Source organism: Mus caroli, unplaced genomic scaffold (genome assembly GCF_978045245.1).
Source record: "Mus caroli unplaced genomic scaffold, Mus_caroli_1 scaffold_8, whole genome shotgun sequence".
Classification (NCBI taxonomy): domain Eukaryota; kingdom Metazoa; phylum Chordata; class Mammalia; order Rodentia; family Muridae; genus Mus; species Mus caroli.
In genome coordinates this window covers 41573190-41592452 of record NW_028227263.1, presented here as the reverse complement: position 1 = coordinate 41592452, position 19263 = coordinate 41573190, and the positions used below count along the sequence as shown (strand labels likewise).

The following is a 19263-nucleotide window of genomic DNA, read 5'->3' as shown; positions in this document are numbered from 1 at the left end:
AAGTATAGCTAGCATAAGGGGTAAAATGAAATGTTTCACTGAGTAGACAGTTGGGGTATTGCTCAATTCATGCAATCAAAAACAAAAATTAGATGACTAGAAGAAAAAGTTCACATCATAAATAAAAGATTCATGATTAATGGATTAACCTGTCATCATATTAAAAGTATCTCAGGCACATAAAAAAATAAGCACAAATATTCTGGAAGATAGGCCATCTATTAACAGTTATCAATATTTTTGGAGCAGTCACTTAGTAATCCAACTACTGTGCTGTAATGTTTGGAAAATTATAACTCAGGAGCAAACATGTCCATGAAGATTGAAAGCAGTGAACATAGAGAGTTTAGGGAAAAAATTTTTGAGTTTGTAACAGGCTCTCTACTTACATGAACATGATTGCACTTGTTTAAAACAAGTATAAGAATCTCAGATGTACGCACTCCTTGCAGTTAGACACGGGATTTAAAGGCTTCCTTGACCTAAAGCAGGCCGAAGGAACTATGGCTTCTTAGAAGTGTCCATTAAATTTTATGAGAAGAATTTTCTCTCCCTTTAAACAAGAACCTAATGACACTCTCTCGTATCTGCTTGGTTTTCACCCCATACACTATTGGGTTCATGGTGGGAGGCATGAGCAGATAGAGATTAGCCATAATGATATGTATGTGGGGAGGGATGGTATGCCGCCCAAAGCGGTGTGTAAAGAAGGTGAAGAAGGCTGGGACATACGTGATGACGATGGCACAGATATGAGCAGTGCAGGTGCTGAAAGCCTTCTGTCGAGCATCTGCAGATGACAGACTCACAACTGCCCGTAGGATCATGGTGTAGGAGACTGTGATACACAGGATGTCAAAGCCTCCAATCAGGAGGGCAACCATTAGACCATAGATGGCATTGATTTGAACATTTCCGCAGGATATTTTAGCAACAGACATGTGGTCACAGTAGGTGTGGGGGATGACATTACCCTTGCAGTATGGCAGGCGCTTGGTAAGGAATATGAAAGGGATGACAAGAATCACTCCTCTAAGAAAAGTAAGCATCCCTGCCTTGGCAATGACCACATTAGTGAGAATAGTGGCATAGCGCAGAGGATAACAGATAGCCACATAGCGGTCCAAGGCCATGAGCATCAACACTCCAGACTCCATTCCTGTGAAAGTGTGCACAAAGAACATCTGAGCCAGGCAGGCCTTGAAGTCAATCTTCTTGACATTGAACCACAATATGCAGAGAGTGTTGGGAAGGGTGCTGGTGCACATGAGCACATCTGTGAAGGAAAGAAGGGCTAGGAAGATATACATAGGTCTGTGTAAGACCTCTTCAGAATAGATAAGATATATAAGCCCAAAGTTTCCTGTAAGAGCAATGCTGTACATGGTAAATAGTGGGAAGGAGATCCACAAATGAACCTCTTCCAGACCAGGGATGCCATTGAGGATGAATGAAGCTGGAGTCAGACTGCTGACATTTAGAAGTGACATAATGAGTATTGGAAACTCATGGTAGAGCAGCCCAGAATTGTCTCTGTAAAAATAAAAATACTCCTAAAGATCACACACTATACAACAAACATAATTTTGTTCCCCATAATGGCTATTTGTCTTTCATTAAGGTGCATCTCTATCTGACTATATGTGATATCCCAAGGTTTTGTGGATGGTGCATGCAGTTTGCATCCACGGCTTTAGTGTTAGATGTTCAGAAGGTAAAATCTGGTCTCTCTGTCTTAGGTGCTACCATGTCATCCTTTCCACATACAAATGGGATCTAATGGGGCAGCTAGATTGACAAAACATTTGCTGTGTTCCAGATATTACTTATCCACCTATGGTGTCTGTTTTGTACTGAAATACTAGCAAACATAAGTGGTTTTTATGTGTCTTACTCTCAAAGGCTTTACTTTGTAGCTCTTCTGGCAATGATTTCGACTACTAATTCCTTAAACTACTCCATTATGACTCATAGAAAAATTAAATAGCCCAGAATATATAAATCACCTATTTTTACCAACATATTCTTTAAATCAATGTACTCTTTCAAAAGTAAAACTGAAATACTACAAATAATAAATACCTGGCTAATCCCTACCAGAAAATCATCTACTTGGGGCACAGAAAAGTAGATAGAGAATAATGAGTCACTAGAAATACAACTTAAAAAGTCAACGTTTTTCTCACTATAGCATCTAGTATAGAGGATGCTAGAGTCGACTAAGTGAGAATGAAAATGATTCATATCATAAATAAACCAACTGACATTCCCATAACAACATGCGGTTATATTTCCTGTCTAAATCTCAAGTTCATAGAACCATAGATTGAAATTTATTTCAGGTCACATATTCAAGCCAAGCATTTGCATGTAAAATAGATATTAAGAAAGGAATAAATATAATCATGGGAATGGTTATGGTTCCATGGGGAAGGCCCTTGGATGAAATACTAATTTTAAATTTAGAGTATCTTTTGGATAGTTGAAGAGTCCCACATAAAACCCAATAGATGTCTACATTGTAAATTTGAGATTTATAGAATTTATTTGCTTTTCCTCATATCCTTTATTTAATTTTATATACTTTCTTTTTCAAAATTAAAGACTATATAGATCAAGTCTAGGGACCCTTTGAGTTGAGAAGTAATTCATATACCATAATTATAGAATAGAAGCAGTTCCTTGAAAAAAAAGTATAAGAAATGAAAAATTATATCATAAAGCAATATCACTCTTTTCTCCCTATACTTGCCATAAGATAAATATTTTTCTCTCATGGCTTGTTGGTTCCTGTGTGCAGTTTTGCCAAGAGCTTCTTTTTAAAACACTCTCTTTTGGAGTCATATTTTAGAAGTCAAAGCTGAAGTATTAATTCAACATGAAAAGAGAACATTGAGCCTTTCCACATATTAAGAGAAAAGTCTACTTGAAACTCATTACTCATCCTCCTTCCTTGTTATAACCTGTATTTATTTTTTTCTCAATAAGAACACAACCCCAAAGTAGAAATCTGATATACTTATCCTAAAAATTAGTGGTATTCCTCAGGAAACCAAATCTCCAAAGGTTAAGTTTCAGTCACATCTTTACCATTCAGGAAAATAAGACCGATGCTGCTACCGTGGGAGGCAAGCAGAAGAGGGAGCATGCTGTTCTCTTATTCTTTCTCCCGATCTCTCCCCTCTTTTCCTCTACATGCATGTGTGTTTGTAATCTACAAGTGTGTCTGTAAGTATGTATATGTGAGAGAGAGAGAGAGACAGAGAGACAGAGACAGAGACAGAGAGAAACAGAGAGACAGAGATTGGCTCTGAGTAGGAAAGAAAACTCACTTGGTTCTTTTTCTTTTCTACTATAACCTCCAAGGAAAAGCAATTTCTATGTATGGGTGTATGTGGCCTAAGAATCAGCTATATCTGGATGCTAAGGATACTGTCATCTGCTGGGAATTGAGCGACTGGGAATTGTCTGATGATAAACTATTTTTATCTTCTATCGTAGTCTAGAAATCCTGAGGGAGTAATCTTTACTAAGTACAACATAGACTAGAACTTTCTATGCACTTTTTAGACTTTAGTACACACAGTATTGATATTAAATTATGTCTAAGATTAAATAACTCCAGAGTACAAAAGAATGGGTGAGATATATGGTGTACTTAGTGTCCTTGATAAATTTGCTTATCAATTATAAATTTCTGTGGATTATTTGGGATTATCTGGATGTGCAGCATAATGGTGTCTGTAACAATGTAGTTTTTTTTTCTTTATTTTAATGCCCTTTTCTTACTTTTGTGGAATCATAGCATCTCCCTGTTGTGGAACATTTACCAGAAGTAACAAAAATAGATATCTTTGTTATTGGCAACTGGGTGTGATGGTTTGGATCAGAAAAGTACCCATAGTCTCAGGTATTTGCACACCTTGTGCCCAAGGTAGCACTGTTTAAGGAGGCTTTAGCAGTATAGCCTTTCTGGATGAAAGTATATCATTGAGGAAATGCTTTGAGAATAAAGGCTGCTTCCACTTGGCTCTCTCTTCTTTGTGCTTGGAATAAGGGATGGGAGCTCTCAGCTTCTTGTTCTTGATTTCAAATCTGCTGCTTGTTTCTATGCCTCCCTTCTATCCGTCTTGTACCATTTGCCAAAATAAATGCTTCCTTCTATAAATTGCTTCTAGCAATGCTATTTTAATACAGTGATAGGAAAATAGCTATATATTTAAGTATTATGAAGCCTTCTGGAAATACACAAAATAGGTTCCAATGGTCATATGATGAGTTGCACAACCAGATATTAAAATTATAATCATCTAAAACATATCTTGCATGCAGAAGGAATAATTCTTGGTTAAATACATACAGGCAAACATACCAGTTTATAATGTGTTTATGTTTATAAAACATACATATTTTCAAGAATACCTCTGTACACAACTAAAATTCCTGGTTTTGGTGTCCTGGACATGAATAACTCTAGTTAAGCCATCAACTTTTTGTGTTTATCATCTTTTCTCTCTTGACCGATTTCTGCTCCCAATTTGTACATCTCCCTGTTTGCCCCTATGTGTCTCTATCTGTACTGCAATCCTGTGAGAATAAGAGCACCTAGAGTTTTGCAGCAACACGTGGAAGCCCTTTGAAGATACTTGACTGTTCCTGTATTTTTTCTGTGATTTACATGCCTGAGACAGGGACTCACACTGGACTGAGAACTCAACCATTTGGCTATCCTGCCTGGCAAGCTCACTCTAGTGACTTCCTTGTTACCATGCTACTCCCCTGGGTGAGCTCTGTCAGAGCAATGTCTAAACTTCTTTGTGTTGGTGTGTGCCTGCTTGACACAACCTCAGTTTCCTCTCAGATGCTACATACTATGTGCTCTCCATGCAATCTTACCCTGAGTTCATTTCCTCTTGAGCAGTTGTTTATTTGTTCTTACCAACTTTCTTCTGCTACATGCTCCATTATTTTTTTCACTTGTATCTAAAAATACTTTTCCTGGGTTTACTTACTATGTTTTTGTTTGTTTGTTTGTTTGTTTGTTTCCTGGACCCATGAGATAGGGCCTGCATATCTGATCTTTCCATTCATGGGAGTCCTATGTTGGCTCTTGGAAGATAGGTAGAGAAAACCCTGATAGACAGCTGCCACGGTCCGGGCCCAGTCAGCTCCTCACCTCAATCTGTGGGAATCAGGGTCTCGGACAGATGGGGATAGAGTCGGGGATAATGGGGTGACAAACAGACATGATACAAGGGAGTGTGGATCTGAATGTAATTTGTCCAATTGAGCATCATACTTTTTATACAGAAGAAAATAGGGAAGTTGGGTGACACATAGCAAGGTACAAATGAGGTTACCGGATGCTTATTGACTCTTACACAAAACAGAGGAATGTAAACACAAAGACTGGCAGGAACTGGGCAATATAACAACTGAGACAAAGTCAGCTCTATCTAAGGTCAGCCATATTCTTAGAAGTCAGGTGTGAGGTCTTTACACTCCTGGGGCAAGGGCTTTCATGTCCAAGTCATGGTTCTAATTAGGGAGTTCCACTCTAGCTAACCTTCTCATGAATAATGCAATACTCTAAAACCACAGCCCGATCTACTTCCTAAACCATTGTAAATTCCTGTATATGGGAGCCACTTGGCTTTTATTCTAAGTGATAGTGTGGGGGGACTTTTCTACTAATAAGTAATGTAGTCTACCATACATAACTATAATAAGAATTCTAAACTTACTTTGCTAAGCTTGCCCTGAGATTTCTAACCCTATGTAGTAGATAGTAAAGCCTGATTTCTTTCACTATCTCTCTTAAAATACTAGAGGCAATTCTGAATGTCACTGAATAGGCAACATTCTTACTGAATTCTAAGCCCAGGGTTGGCTCAAGGACTACCTAGGGCATTGGTGAAGGCCAGGAAGCAAAGTTCGATTTTGCTTAGGTATTTGGCATCTCATTGCTTGGAGGCACCTATAACAAGACAATACTGAAAGGAAGCACACAGATCCATTTGCAAGGACAAAATTGGAGCATGCATGCTATGGGATGCCACAGTTCCAGGAGACTAAGTTTCTGTGAAACTCTTCGCCTCGAGACTGCTTCCAGGTTCATAAACCTGTCATGCAAGTCACTACTGGAGTGGATGTAGCAGACAGCCTCAGCCTGCTTCTAAACTTCCTAAAGGAAACTCTTTTAAGTTGCTCTACCTGCATTTTCAGATCTCTACTCTACTCCCCAGCCCACAGCTCTGCCTGCCTCCTAGGAGGCCTGATCCCATCTGGGACAACTAGTGGAGACACCCACATCCCAATCCCCTACCTACTAGGTTCCCAGCAAGCCCAGAAGCCTCAAGGTCTGCTTCATCCTTTCTGAGTTCCATTTTCCAGTCCACACCTCTACCTGCAATTGAGAATCTGAACTCTACTCACCAGCCCACAGTTCTGACTGTCTTCCAGGAGGCCTGCCACCACCGGGGACAACCAGTCCAAGAGGCCTGCTACTACCAGGGTCTATCAGGCCAGCCAAAACCAGAGACAATCAGATTGCTAAAGGCAAGCACAAGAACACAATCAACAAAAGCCAGGGCATTATAGAGTCATCAGATCCCATCTCTTCTACTACACCAAGCCCAGGACAGCCTAACACACCTGAAAAGCAAGGCTATGACCTTAAATCTCATTTTATGAAGTTATAGAGGCCTTTAAAGAGGAAATAAATAAGTCCCTTAAAGAAATGGAGAAAAATGCAATTAAACAGATAGAGTCCTTTAAAGAAGAAACAAATAAATCCCTTAAAAATACAGGAAAATGCTTTCAAACAGATGAAGGAAAAGAATAAAACTATTCACAAGCTAAAAAAAGACATAAACCCATAAAGAAAGCACAGACAGAGGCAACCCTGGTAATAGAAAAATCTAGGACACAGAACAAGAATTACAGATACAAGCATCACCAACAGAATACAAGAGATAGAGGAGAGAATCTCAGGCATAGAAGATACAATAGAAGCAATTGACACAACAGTCAAAGAAAGTGCCAAATCTAAAAAGAGAAGGGAAATGTGGGGTGTACCTTCTCAGACACAAAGGGGAGGAGAAAGGCAGTGAAGAACTCTAGGAGGGAGGACTTGGAGGGGACAACATCTGGGATGTAAATAAATTAAATAATAAATGAAATAAAATAAGATAAAATGGTTATTTGTGCTCTTCCCCCAGCTTTGAGTGAGCTAAGTCAGACCTTGATTTTTGCCACAATCTGCTAGCTGTCCTTAGGGGCTGACAGTGGAAAATGGGATTGGAAAATTCTATATAGGCAATTGTCTGCAGTCAAGAACTGCATTAGGTGAGAAGAGTAGGGTTTAAAATAAAATAAAATAAAATAAGTAAAAACCAAAAACAACAACAAAAAAGAGAGCCTAGTTATGCAAGTGACATGAGAGAGAGACAGAGACAGAGACAGAGACAGAGAGACAAAGAGAGAAGGAAAATGGATTTCAGAACTCTCCTAGGGACAGAAGGAAATTGGGAGATGTCCTGCTTTCTCTCTGGCCTCTACTGGAGACATCCTTAGTTCTGGTTACATCAAATTCTCTACCCTCTCTATATTGTTTGTCCTTGGTGCACCAATCTGTCCACGTGTCAATTTGTGCCTGTTTTTGTTTTGTTGTCTGAATGACTATTGTTCTATGTTTCATGATGAAAAAGAAACAATGTTTAAAACTTTATCTGCGGGGACTCCGCTGAACTTAGGAACTTAGTCTGCAAAGGTGAGAGTGTGCAACACAGAGGCAGACAGCTTCTGGGACAGGCCAGAGCCACAGAGCCGCTGAGGCAGCACCCTTTTGGGGCCGCAGACATCCGGCACCCTCCCAGCCGGAGGACAGTGGTCCGCCCTGCACAGGAGCCCTCTGCCTCAGGAACAGGGAGCACCATCTTGGTTCCTGGGACTCCACCGAACTTAGGAACTTAGTCTGCACAGGTGAGAGTGTGCACCACAGAAGCTGACAGCTTCTGTGACCTGCCAAAGCAACACAGCATCTGGGAAAGGTCCTGTTTTGGGCCTTCTTCTTCGGCCAGGAGGAGGTCCAAACACCAGATATCTGTGCACCTTCCCTGTAAGAGGAGAGCTTGCCAGCAGAGAGTGCTCTAACCACTGAAACTCAGAGGAGAAAGCCTGTCTCCCAGGTCTGCTGATTGACGTTAATCAGAATCACCAGAAGAACAATCTCTAAACAGAGACAACTATAACAACTAAATCCAGAGATTACCGGATGGCAAAAGGTAAACGTAAGAATCTTAATAACAGAAAAAAAGAACACTCACCATCATCAGAACCCAGCACTCCCACTTCGCCCAGTCCAGGGCACCCCAACACACCCGAAAAGCTAGACCTGGATTTAAAAGCATATCTCATGATGATGGTAGAGGACATCAAGAAGGACTTTAATAACTCACTTAAAGAAATACAGGAGAACACTGCTAAACAAGTAGAAGACATTAAAGAGGAAGCACAAAAATCCCTTAAAGAACTTCAGGAAAACACAACTAAACAGGTGATGGAATTGAATAAAACTGTCCAAGACCTCAAAAGGGAAGTAGACACAATAAAGAAAGCCCAAAGTGAGGCAACGCTGGAGATGGAAACCCTAGGAAAGAAATCTGGAACCATAGATGCGAGCATCAGCAACAGAATACAAAAGATGGAAGAGAGAATCTCAGGTGCAGAAGATTCCATAGATAACATCGGCACAACAATCAAAGAAAATGGAAAATGCAAAAAGATCCTAACTCAAAACATCCAGGAAATCCAGGACACAATGAGAAGACCAAACCTACGGATAATAGGAGTGGATGAGAATAAAGATTTTCAACTCAAAGGACCAGCAAACATCTTCAACAAAATTATAGAAGAAAACTTCCCAAATCTAAAGAAAGAGATGCCCATGAACATACAAAAAGCCTACAGAACTCCAAATAGACTGGACCAGAAAAGAAATACCTCCTGACACATAATAATCAGAACAACAAATGCACTAAATAAAGATAGAATACTAAAAGAAGTAAGAGAAAAAGGCCAAGTAACATATAAAGGCAAGCCTATCAGAATTACACCAGATTTTTCACTAGAGACTATGAAAGCCAGAAGATCCTGGACAGATGTTATAGAGACACTAAAAGAACACAAATTCCAGCCCAGGCTACTATACCCAGACAAACTCTCAATTAACATAGATGGAAAAACCAAAGTATTCCAAGACAAAACCAAATTCACACATTATCTTTCCACGAATCCAACCATTCAAAGGATAATAACAGAAAGAAAACCAATACAAGGACGGGAACTACACCCTAGAAAAAACAAGAAGGTAATCCCTCAACAAACCCAAAAGAAGACAGCCACAAGAACAGAATGCCAACTTTAACAACAAAAATAACAGGAAGCAACAATTACTTTTCCTTAATATCTCTTAATATCAATGGACTCAACTCCCCGATAAAAAGACATAGACTAACAAACTGGCTACACAAACAAGACCCAACATTTTGCTGCTTACAGGAAACTCATCTCAGAGAAAAAGATAGACACTACCTCAGAATAAAAGGCTGGAAAACAATTTTCCAAGCAAATGGTATGAAGAAATAAGCTGGAGTAGGCATTCTAATATCTGATAAGATTGACTTCCAACCCAAAGTCATCAAAGAAGACAGGGAGGGACACTTCATACTCATCAAAGGTAAAATCCTCCAAGAGGAACTATCAATTCTGAATATCTATGATCCAAATACAAAGGTAGCCACATTCATTAAAGAAACTTTAGTAAAGCTCAAAGCACACATTGCACCTCATAAAATAATAGTGGGAGACTTCAACACACCACTTTCACCAATGGACAGATCATGGAAACAGAAACTAAACAGGGACACAGTGGAACTAACAGAAGTTATGAGTCAAATGGATCTGGCAAATATCTACAGAACATTCTATCCTAAAACAAAAGGATATACCTTCTTCTCAGCACCTCATGGTACCTTCTCCAAAATTGACCACATAATTGGTCACAAAACAGGCCTCACAGATACAAATATTGAAATTGTCCCATGTATCCTATCAGATCACCAGGGACTAAGGTTGATCTTCAATAACAAAATAAATAATAGAAAGCCAACATTCACGTGGAAACTGAACAACACTCTTCTCAATGATACCTTGGTCAAGGAAGGAATAAAGAAAGAAATTAAGGACTTTTTAGAGTTCAATGAAAATGAAGCCACAACATACCCAAACTTATGGGATGCAATGAAAGCATTTCTAAGAGGAAAACTCATAGCTCTGAGTGCCTCCAAAAAGAAACTAGAGAGAGCACACATTAGCAGCTTGACAACATACCTAAAAGCACTAGAACAAAAGGAAGCAAATTCACCCAAGAGGAGTAGATGGCAGGAAATAATCAAACTCAGGGGCAAAATCAACCAAGTGGAAACAAGAAGAACTATTCAAAGAATCAACCAATCAAGGAGCTGGTTCTTTGAGAAAATCAACAAGATAGATAAACCCTTAGCCAGACTCACTAGAGGGCACAGGGAAAGCATTCTATTTAACAAAATCAGAAATGAAAAAGGAGACATAACAACAGATCCTGAAGACATCCAAAACACCATCAGATCCTTCTACAAAAGGCTATACTCAACAAAACTGGAGAACCTGGATGAAATGGAGATGTTTCTAGACAGATACCAGGTACCAAAGTTGAACCAAGATCAGGTTAATGATCTAAACAGCCCTATATACCCCAAAGAAATAGAAGTAGTCATTAATAGTTTCCCAACCAAAAAAAGCCCAGGACCAGATGGGTTTAGTGCAGAGTTCTATCAGACCTTCAAAGAAGAGCTAATCCCAGTTCTTCACAAACTATTCCACAAAATAGAAACAGAAGGTACTCTACCCAACTCATTCTATGAAGCCACAATTACTCTGATACCTAAACCACAAAAAGACCCAACAAAGATAGAAAACTTCAGACCAATATCCCTTATGAATATTGATGCAAAAATCCTCAATAAAGTTCTTGCTAACCGAATCCAAGAACACATCAAAACAATCATCCATCCTGACCAAGTAGGTTTCATCCCAGGGATGCAGGGATGGTTCAATATACGGAAATCCATCAACAACGTAATCCAGTATATGAACAAACTCAAAGATAAAAACCACATGATCATCACGTTACATGCGGAAAAAGCATTTGACAAGATCCAACACCCATTCATGATAAAAGTCTTGGAAAGATCAGGAATTCAAGGCCCATACCTAAACATGATAATAGCAATCTACAGCAAACCAGTAGCCAACATCAAAGTAATGGTGAGAAGCTGGAAGCAATCCCACTAAAATCAGGGACTAGAAAATGCCATCCACTTTCTCCATACCTATTCAACATTGTACTTGAAGTCCTAGCCAGAGCAATTCGACAACAAAAGGAGATCAAAGGGATACAAATTGGAAAACATAAAGTCAAAATATCACTTTTTGCAGATGATATGATAGTATATATAAGTGACCCTAAAAATTCCACCAGAGAACTCCTATGCCTGATAAACAGCTTCGGTGAAGTAGCTGGATATAAAATTAACTCAAACAAATCAATGGCCTTTCTCTACACAAAGAATAAATAGGCTGAGAAAGAAATTAGGGAAACAACACCCTTCTCAATAGTCACAAATAATATAAAATATCTTGGTGTGACTCTAACTAAGGAAGTGAAAGATCTGTATAATAAAAACTTCAAGTCTCTGAAGAAAGAAATTATAGAAGATCTCAGAAGATGGAAAGATCTCCCATGCTTATGGATTGGCAGGATCAACATTGTAAAAATGGCTATCTTGCCAAAAGCAATCTACAGATTCAATGCAATCCCCATCAAAAGTCTAACTCAATTCTTCAACGAATTAGAAAGTGCAATCTGCAAGTTCATCTGGAATAACAAAAAACCTAGGATATCAAAAACTCTTCTCAAGGATAAAAGAACCTCTGGTGGAATCACCATGCAGGACCTAAAGCTTTACTACAGAGCAATTGTGATTAAAACTGCGTGGTACTGGTATAGTGACAGACAAGTAGACCAATGGAATAGAATTGAAGACCCAGAAATGAACCCACACACCTATGGTCACTTGATCTTCCACAAGGGAGCTAAAACCATCCAGTGGAAGAAAGACAGCATATTCAACAAATGGTGCTGGCACAACTGGTTGTTATCATGTAGAAGAATGCAAATCGATACATTCCTATCTCCTTGTACTAAGGTCAAGTCTAAGTGGATCAAGGAACTTCACATAAAACCAGAGACACTGAAACTTATAGAGGAGAAAGTGGGGAAAAGCCTAGAAGATATGGGCACAGGGGAAAAATTCTTGAATAGAACAGCAATGGCTTGTGCTGTATGATCGAGAATTGACAAGTGGGACCTCATGAAACTGCAAAGATTCTGCAAAGCAAAAGGCACCATCAATAAAACAAAAAAACCACCAACAGATTGGGAAAGGATCTTTACCTATCCTAAATCAGATAAGGGACTAATATCCAATATATATAAAGAACTCAAGAAGGTGGACTCCAGAAAATCAAATAACCCCATGAAAAAATGGGGCTCAGAACTGAACAAAGAATTCTCACCTGAGGAATACCGAATGGCAGAGAAACACCTGAAAAAATGTTCAACATCCTTAATCATCAGGGAAATGCAAATCAAAACAACCCTGAGATTCCACCTCACACCAGTCAGAATGGCTAAGATCAAAAATTCAGGTGACAGCAGATGCTGGCGAGGATGTGGAGAAAGAGGAACACTCCTCCATTGTTGGTGGGATTGCAAGCTTGTACAACCACTCTGGAAATCAGTCTGGCAGTTCCTCAGAAAATTGGACATAGTACTACCGGAGGATCCAGCAATACCTCTCCTGGGCATATATCCAGAAAATGTCCCAACCGGTAAGAAGGACACATGCTCCACTATGTTCATAGCAGTCTTATTTATAATAGCCAGAAGCTGGAAAGAACCCAGATGCCCCTCAACAGAGGAATGGATACAGAAAGTATGGTACATTTACACAATGGAGTACTACTCAGCTATTAAAAAGAATGAATTTATGAAATTCCTAGCCAAATGGATGGACCTGGAGGGCATCATCTTGAGTGAGGTAACACAATCACAAAGGAACTCACACAATATGTATTCACTGATAAGTGGATATTAGCCCAAAACTTAGGATACCCAAGATATAAGATACAATTTGCTAAACGCATGAAACTTAACAAGAATGAAGACCAAAGGGTGGACAATATGCCCCTTCTTAGAATTGGGAACAAAACACCCATGGAAGGAGTTACAGAGACAAAGTTTCGAGCTGTGATGAAAGGATGGACCATCTAGAGACTGCCATATCCAGGGATCCATCCCATAATCAGCTTCTAAACACGGACACCATTGCATACACTAGCAAGATTTTGCTGAAAGGACCCAAATATAACTGTCTCTTGTGAGACTATGCTGGGGCCTAGCAAACACAGAGGTGGATGCTCACAGTCAGCTATTGGATGGATCACAGGGCTCCCAATGGAGAAGCTAGAGAAAGTACCCAAGGAGTTAAAGGGATCTGCAACCCTATAGGGGGAACAACATGATGAACTAACCAGTACCCCGGAGCTCTTGTCTCTAGCTGCATATGTATCGAAAGATGGCCTAGTTGGCCATCACTGGAAAGAGAGGCCCATTGAACTTGCAAACTTTATATGCCCCAATACAGGGGAATGCCAGGGCCAAAAGAATGGGAATGGGTGTGTAGGGAAGTGGGGGGGGTATGGGGGACTTTTGGGATAGCATTGGAAATGTAATTGAGGAAAATACATAACAAAAAATATTAAAAATTAAAAAAAAACTTTATCTGCTGTTTTGTAGGATAGAATCTCGAAAATATTTTGGAAAGAATGTCCTAAAAACCTGACAAGACATCTATTTCTTGTTTCAAACAGCAATGAAATTGTTTTTTGCAGAATATTGATATTTGGCCTATTGCATAACAAACGTTTTAAGCAAAATTCATAATTATTATCCAAAAGATAAGCTGTTAAAATTTGCTTCTATGCATGCTTTTGTATTTCCTGTAAATGTATGCATGCATCCCATAAAGAATGCATCTATTGTATTACTAAACATCCCTTCTATGGGAGAGATTAGATCACATGTTTATTCTTTTGAGTTTCCTCCTGCTTCAGCACAGGTAATTGAATTTTGTGCTGTAGCCATTTTGAAATGTTGAAAAATCAAGCTTTAGTTTATATAGCCAACATATAGCTCAGGGCTTGAAATTGTTCCTTTTTTAGATACTGCTAACTCTCAAATTTTGCAACTTGAGTTTATTGCATAAAACTCAAGTTAAGAGAAAGTACTGTTCATTTAAAGGACTGTCCTTGGACATTTAAGAGCTCATCTTGGACTGCCTGAACAAGACAAGGTAGTGCCACAGCAGATTTGTATCCCAAGCAGATTATAGGCCTTATACAAGAACAATGGGCCTTATAAACTTATTCTTTACATCATCAAAATAGTAATGGCTTGAGACAATAATTTCGTATTTTTAGAGAATGTGCATGTAAAATTGTAAAGACTTGTTCTTAATGTCCTCAATTTCTATCTATTTCACATAATGGTGTTAATTCTTGAGAATTTATACTTAATTATTGAAAATGGATACTCATATTACTGATTTTAGAAAAATAAAATATGCACATGTGACTATTGATACATTTTCAGGCTTTCTAGATGCAACTGCTTTAACATGAGAAGCAATTAAAAATGTAATTAGTTGTTGCCTGCATTATTTTTTTATGCTTGCTGTTCCAAATCAGATTCCAACAGATAAGGGAACTGGCTATTACATTCAAACATTTGAGGTGTTTTGTCAACAATTTAATGTTACCCATATAATTGGGATTCTTTATAATTCTCAAGGGCAAGGTAGTGAAGAACTTTAAAACAATATCTTAGTTAAAAACAAAAAAGGGGCAGGGCGGTGGTGGTGCATGCCTTAAATCCCAGCACTTGGGAGGCAGAGGCAGGAAGATTTCTGATTTCGAGGCCAGCCGAGTTTACAAAGTGAGTTCTAGGACAGTCAGGGCTTTACAGAGAAACCCTGTCTCAAAAAACCAAAAAACCAAACCAAACCAAACCTAACCAAAACAAAAACAAAAAAGGGGGAATGATATCCCAAAATCACATCTTTCTTTTGACTTATTTGTTTTAAATTTTTGCAAACTGATGGTAAATGTAAGTCTTCACTGGATCGCCATTGGCATCTGGTCACTTCCAATTCATATGCCATGATTAAATGGTGGGACCCCCTTAACTAATACATGGAATGGTCCAGACCCTGTTTTAATATGGGGGGGGGTTCTGTCTGTGTTTTTTCACAAAAAGGAAGATGGAGCCCCATGGCTACCTGGAAGATTGGTTCATAATGTGGACACAGATCCTGATTCTTCTAGTAAGTATGATTCCTATTATGATGATGGCAAAAATGTTTTTTCAAAAACAATCTTTTTATTATATATTTTCTTCATTTACATTTCAAATGCTATCCCGAAAGTCCCCTATGCACTCTTCCCACCCTGCTCCCCAACCCACCCACTCCTGCTTCCTGGCCCTAGCATTCCCCTGTACGGGGGCATATAATCTTCTCAAGACCAAGGGCCTCTCATCCCAGTGATGGCCTACTAGGCCATCTTCGGCTACATATACAGCTAGAGACACGAGCTCTGGGGGTACTGGTTCATTCATATTGTTGTTCCTCCTAGAGTGTTTTAGACCCCTTCAGCTCCTTGGGTACTTTCTCTAGCTCCTCCATTGGGGGCCCTGTGTTCCAAACAATAGATGACTGTGAGCATCAACTTCTGTATTTGCCAGGCACTGGCATAGCCTCACAAGACACAGCTAAATCAGGCTACTGTCAGCAAAATCTTGCTGGCATATGCAATAGTGTCTGGGTTTGGTGGCTGTTTATGGGATGGATTCTACAGATGGGGCAGTCTCTGGGTGGCCTTTTCTTCTGTCTCATTTCTGAACTTTGTCTCTGTAATTCATTCCATGGGTATTTTGTTCCCCATTCTAAGGAGGAACGAAATATCCACACTTTGGTCTTCCTTCTTCTTGAGTTTCACATAGTTTGGAAATTGTATCTTGGGTATTCTAAGACTCTGGACTAATATCCACTTATCAGTGAGTGCATATCATGTGTGTTCTTTTGTGATTGGATTACTTCACTCAGGATGATATCCTCCAGATCCATCCATTTGCCTAAGAATTTCATAAATTCATTCATTTTAATAGCTGAGTAGTACTCCGTTGTGTAAATGTACCACATTTTCTGTATCCATTCTTCTGTTGAGGGGCATCTGGGTTTTTTCCAGCTTCTGGCTGTTATAAAAAAGGCTGCTATGAACATAATGGAGCATGTGTCCTTATTACAAGTTGGAACATTTTCTAGGTATATGCCAAGGAGAGGTATTGCTAGATCTTTGGGTAGAACTGTGTCCAATTTTCTGAGAAACCACCAGACTGACTTCCAGAGTGGTTGTACCAGCTTGCAATCCCATGAGAAATGGAAAAGTGTTCCTATTTCCCCACATCCTTGTCAGCATCTGTTGTCACCTGAATTTTGATCTTAGCCATTCTGACTGGGACTGGTGTGAGGTGGAATCTCAATGTTGTTTTGATTTACATTTCCCTGATGATTAAGGATGTTGAAATTTTTTTCAGGTGGTTCTCAGCCATTTGGTATTCCTCAGTTGAGAATTCTTTGTTTAGCTCTGTACACCATTTTTAATGGGTTTATTTGGTTTTCTGGAGTCTATCTTCTTGAGTTCTTTGTGTATATTGGATATTAGTCCCCTATCAGATTTAGGATTGGTAAAGATCCTTTCCCAATCTGTTGGTGGCCTTTTTGCCTTAAAGACAGTGTCTTTTGCCTTACAGTAGCTTTGCAATTTTATGAGGTTCCATTTGTAGAATGGCACAAGCCATTGCTATCCTGTTCAGTAATTGTTCCCCTGTGCCCCATATCTTCGAGGCTTTTCCCCACTTTCTCCTCTACAAATTTCAGTGTCTCTGGATTTATGTGGAGTTCTTTGATCCACTTAGACTTGAGCGTTATATAAGGAGATAAGACTGGATCAATTTGTATTCTTCTACATGATAACTGGCAGTTGTGCCAGCAACATTTGTTGAAAATGCTGTCTTTTTTCCACTGGATGGTTTTAGCTCCCTTGTCAAAGATCAAGTGACCATAGGTGTGTGGGTTCATTTCTGGGTCTTCAATTCTATTCCATTGATCTACCTGTCTGTTGCTGTCCCAATACCGTGCAGTTTTTGTCACAATTGCTCTGTAGTACAGCTTGAGATCAGGCATGGTGATTGCACCAGAGTTTCTTTTATTGTTGAGAATAGTTTGTGCAGTCCTAGGTTATTTTTTTATTCCAAATGAATTTGCAAATCCCCCTTTTAACTCTGGGAAGAATTGAGTTGTAATTTTAATGGTGATTGCATTGAATCGGTAGATTGCTTTCGGCAAGATAGCCATTTTGACTAATTAATCCTGCCAATCCATAAGCATGGGAAATTTTTCCATCTTCTGAGATCTTCAATTTCTTTCTTCAGAGACTTGAAGTTCTTGTCATACAGATCTTTCACTTCCTTAGTTAGAGTCACTCCAAGGTATTTTATATTATTTGTGACTATCGTGAAGGGTGTTGTTTCCCTAATTTCTTTCTCATCCTGTTTATCCTTTGTGTAGAGAAAGGCCATTGATTTATTTGAGTTAATTTTATATCCACCTACTGCACTGAAGCTGTTTATCAGGTTTAGGAGTTCTCTGGTGGGATTTTTAGGATCACTTATATATACTATCATATCATCTGCAAATAGTGATATTTTGACTTCTTCCTTTCCAATTTGTATCTCCTTGACCTCCTTTTGTTGTCTAATTGCTCTGGCTAGGACTTTAAGTACTATAATTAATAGGTATAAAGTCTATTAAAGTCTAGCCTTGTCTAGTCTCTGATTTTAGTGGGATTGCTTCAAGTTTCTCTCCATTTAATTTGATGTTGGCTACTGGTTTGCTGTATATTGCTTTTATTATGTTTAGTATGGGCCTTGAATTCCTGACTTTTCCAAGACTTTTATCATGAATGTGTGTTGGATTTTTTCAAATGTTTCTCAGCATCTAATGAGATAATCATGTGGTTTTTGTCTTTGAGTTTGTTTATATAGTAGATTGCGTTGATGGATTTCCATATATTAAACCATCCCTGCTTCCCTGTGATGTAGCCTACTTGATCACGATGGTTGTTCATTTTGATGTTTTCTTGGACTATGTTTGCAAGAATTTTATTGAGTATTTTTACACAGATATTCTTTTTTTTCCTTTAGAATTATTTTATTAAATCATAAATTACAACAGCTTCTTAACAGTATACACACACTTAAGTTTTTAAAGGAAAAACGTTATGTCTTATTACACCATGATCCTGGCTAATAGCTTTTGAAAACTTTTGAGAAAAATCTTAAACATGGTTTCACATGTCACCTGAAAGTTAGAAATTTAACATTATCAAAGAAGGAATGCTTCTAAACTCTTACAAACAGCACTAGGAAGAAATAACAATTAAAAAGCTAAGAAACTGTCTCAAAGACATTTTTTTATAATCCTTCCTCCACAGTAAAGTAATGTCATTAAATAATCCACTCCATTGACAAAATGGCTCTCTGCATCTGCTCTGGTGTCTTCTGCCATATGACTGCATATTTATGCATGACTGAGATAAGAGTTTCCTTAACATAGTTATTCCGATAACCTGAAGCTGTTCTGTTACCTCTGGGCTCTCATCCTCTCCTGTTTATACAGTGAAGGCCATAGTAAGGAAGACGCTTAATATCTGTTCCTTCCACCATAACCACCACTTCCTCCACTTCCTCCAGGACCATAGTTCCCTCCACCATATGTTCCTGCTACCACCAAAGTTTCCACTCTTCATTGGAACATAGTTAGAAGGTTGCTGGTTATAATTTCCAAAATCATTGTAACTTCCCCTTCCATAATTTCCTCCTCCATGCATCAATATTCATAAGGGATATTGGTCTGAAGTTCTCTTTCTTTGTTGGATCTTTGTGTGGTTTAGGTATCAGAGTAATTGTGGCTTCATAGAACA

General features: G+C 38.8%; 1 protein-coding gene across 1 annotated transcript; it reads right to left on the bottom strand.

The window, feature by feature from the left end:
* Positions 1 to 524: 524 nt before the first annotated feature.
* On the bottom strand, positions 525 to 1490 carry LOC110299115 (olfactory receptor 52N1). The gene has a single exon (XM_021168724.1). The coding sequence runs from the start codon at positions 1488 to 1490 to the stop codon at positions 525 to 527; it is 966 nt and encodes a 321-aa protein (XP_021024383.1).
* Between the last annotated feature and the right edge of the window lie 17773 nt (positions 1491 to 19263).